General features: G+C 30.8%; 1 protein-coding gene across 1 annotated transcript in view; it reads left to right on the forward strand.

The window, feature by feature from the left end:
* The window catches only part of SOAT1 (sterol O-acyltransferase 1), a 39455-nt gene that overhangs the window by 22258 nt on the left and 15728 nt on the right, over positions 1 to 1469 (forward strand). The window contains exon 5 of the mRNA XM_008592054.1: positions 468 to 750. Coding sequence (XP_008590276.1) covers positions 468 to 750 — 283 coding nt within the window. The remainder of the gene's footprint in view (positions 1 to 467; positions 751 to 1469) is intronic.

The following is a 1469-nucleotide window of genomic DNA, read 5'->3' on the forward strand; positions in this document are numbered from 1 at the left end:
GAATTATGTCCTTTTTTTGAAAGTTTAATTTTGAGATAATGGTAAAATAGTGTAGTGATAGGTTTTTTAATTGTACTTATTTTCCATCTGAAAAATCATCTTTTATACATAAAAATGATTGCTATTTGAATACTATATTTTGCCATGGAATATTTCAGAGTTTAAAATATTAATGTGAGAATCTAATCTTTCAGAAGTTCAAAGCTTTGTTATCTTAGGTTTTTTAAGTTCAAAGACCATATTATCTTAGGGCTTTCAGAAAATTTGTTGTTGAGATATACTGTGAATTAGAGGGTTACAGGCAGATCTCTGTCTAGCAGAACTATTAATGTCCATGACTTCAATGTATTAATGTTGTAGTGTTTCCTAAGGTTGAAAGTTTTGGGTCTGGAAGTTTTGAATTCTTTGAACTTAATGCATATTAAAAATTCACTTGTACATTCTGTCTCTGTGCTTTATCTCCCCAGGCTGGTGCTTGAGTTCGGTCTCCTATCGTATGCTTTTGGCAAATTTCCTACTGTTGTTTGGACCTGGTGGATCATGTTCCTATCTACACTTTCAGTTCCCTATTTCCTGTTTCAACATTGGGCCAGTGGCTACAGAAAGAGTTCTCATCCACTGATCCATTCTCTCTTCCATGGCTTTCTTTTCATAGTCTTCCAGATTGGAGTTCTAGGTTTTGGACCAACATATATTGTATTAGCATATACACTGCCACCAGCTTCCCGGTTAATTGTTATACTCGAACAGGTAAGGTTTTGCCAACACAATGCTATGCTTAGTTAAAATAACAACAACAATAATGATATAATATTGATACTGTTATTTTTATCTGTACTAGCTTGGATAAATTTTCATATATGGCTCCTTTTGCCATTATCTGTAAAATTGAAGTGTTAAACTAAATCATCTCATCTCTTAAGATTTATTCTAGCTTTAGTGTTCTGAGTCTTCATAATTGAAATAAATAATACCGAACTGCTCTGGATGAATTAAAATTTTTTTCCTGAATACATATTGTAAAAGTCAACTAAATTATAAAATATTTTTGTAATTAAAAACTCCACTTTTGAAGTGTTGGATTAATTTTTTTTGTCATATAATTATTCCCTTCTAAAGGATTTATTTTAATTTATTTATACATCCTTCAGAATTTTCTGATTTATATTGGCTGTCTGTAATGCTCTGTTTGACTAATGGAAAGGACCATTTCGGGAGACTTCCTTTGAACAGGATTTTAATTTCCTAATTTGTAATATACCTGTAATAGGTAATGCTGTTAAGATACAGAATAATTTGAGTAAAAACATGTCCTCTTTTGGAGGTTTTTTTTTTTTTCTTTGTTCTATAAAAGTGAACTTGAGTTGGTACATGGACAATTAAGTTCTTCTGTATAAGTAGAATCTAGTGCTGTTTTGGGATTGCTTATAGGAGACAAGACAATGATAGAAAATTTACTTTTTTTTTTT

The sequence above is a fragment of the Galeopterus variegatus genome, unplaced genomic scaffold (assembly GCF_000696425.1).
Source record: "Galeopterus variegatus unplaced genomic scaffold, G_variegatus-3.0.2 Scaffold7539, whole genome shotgun sequence".
NCBI lineage: Eukaryota > Metazoa > Chordata > Mammalia > Dermoptera > Cynocephalidae > Galeopterus > Galeopterus variegatus.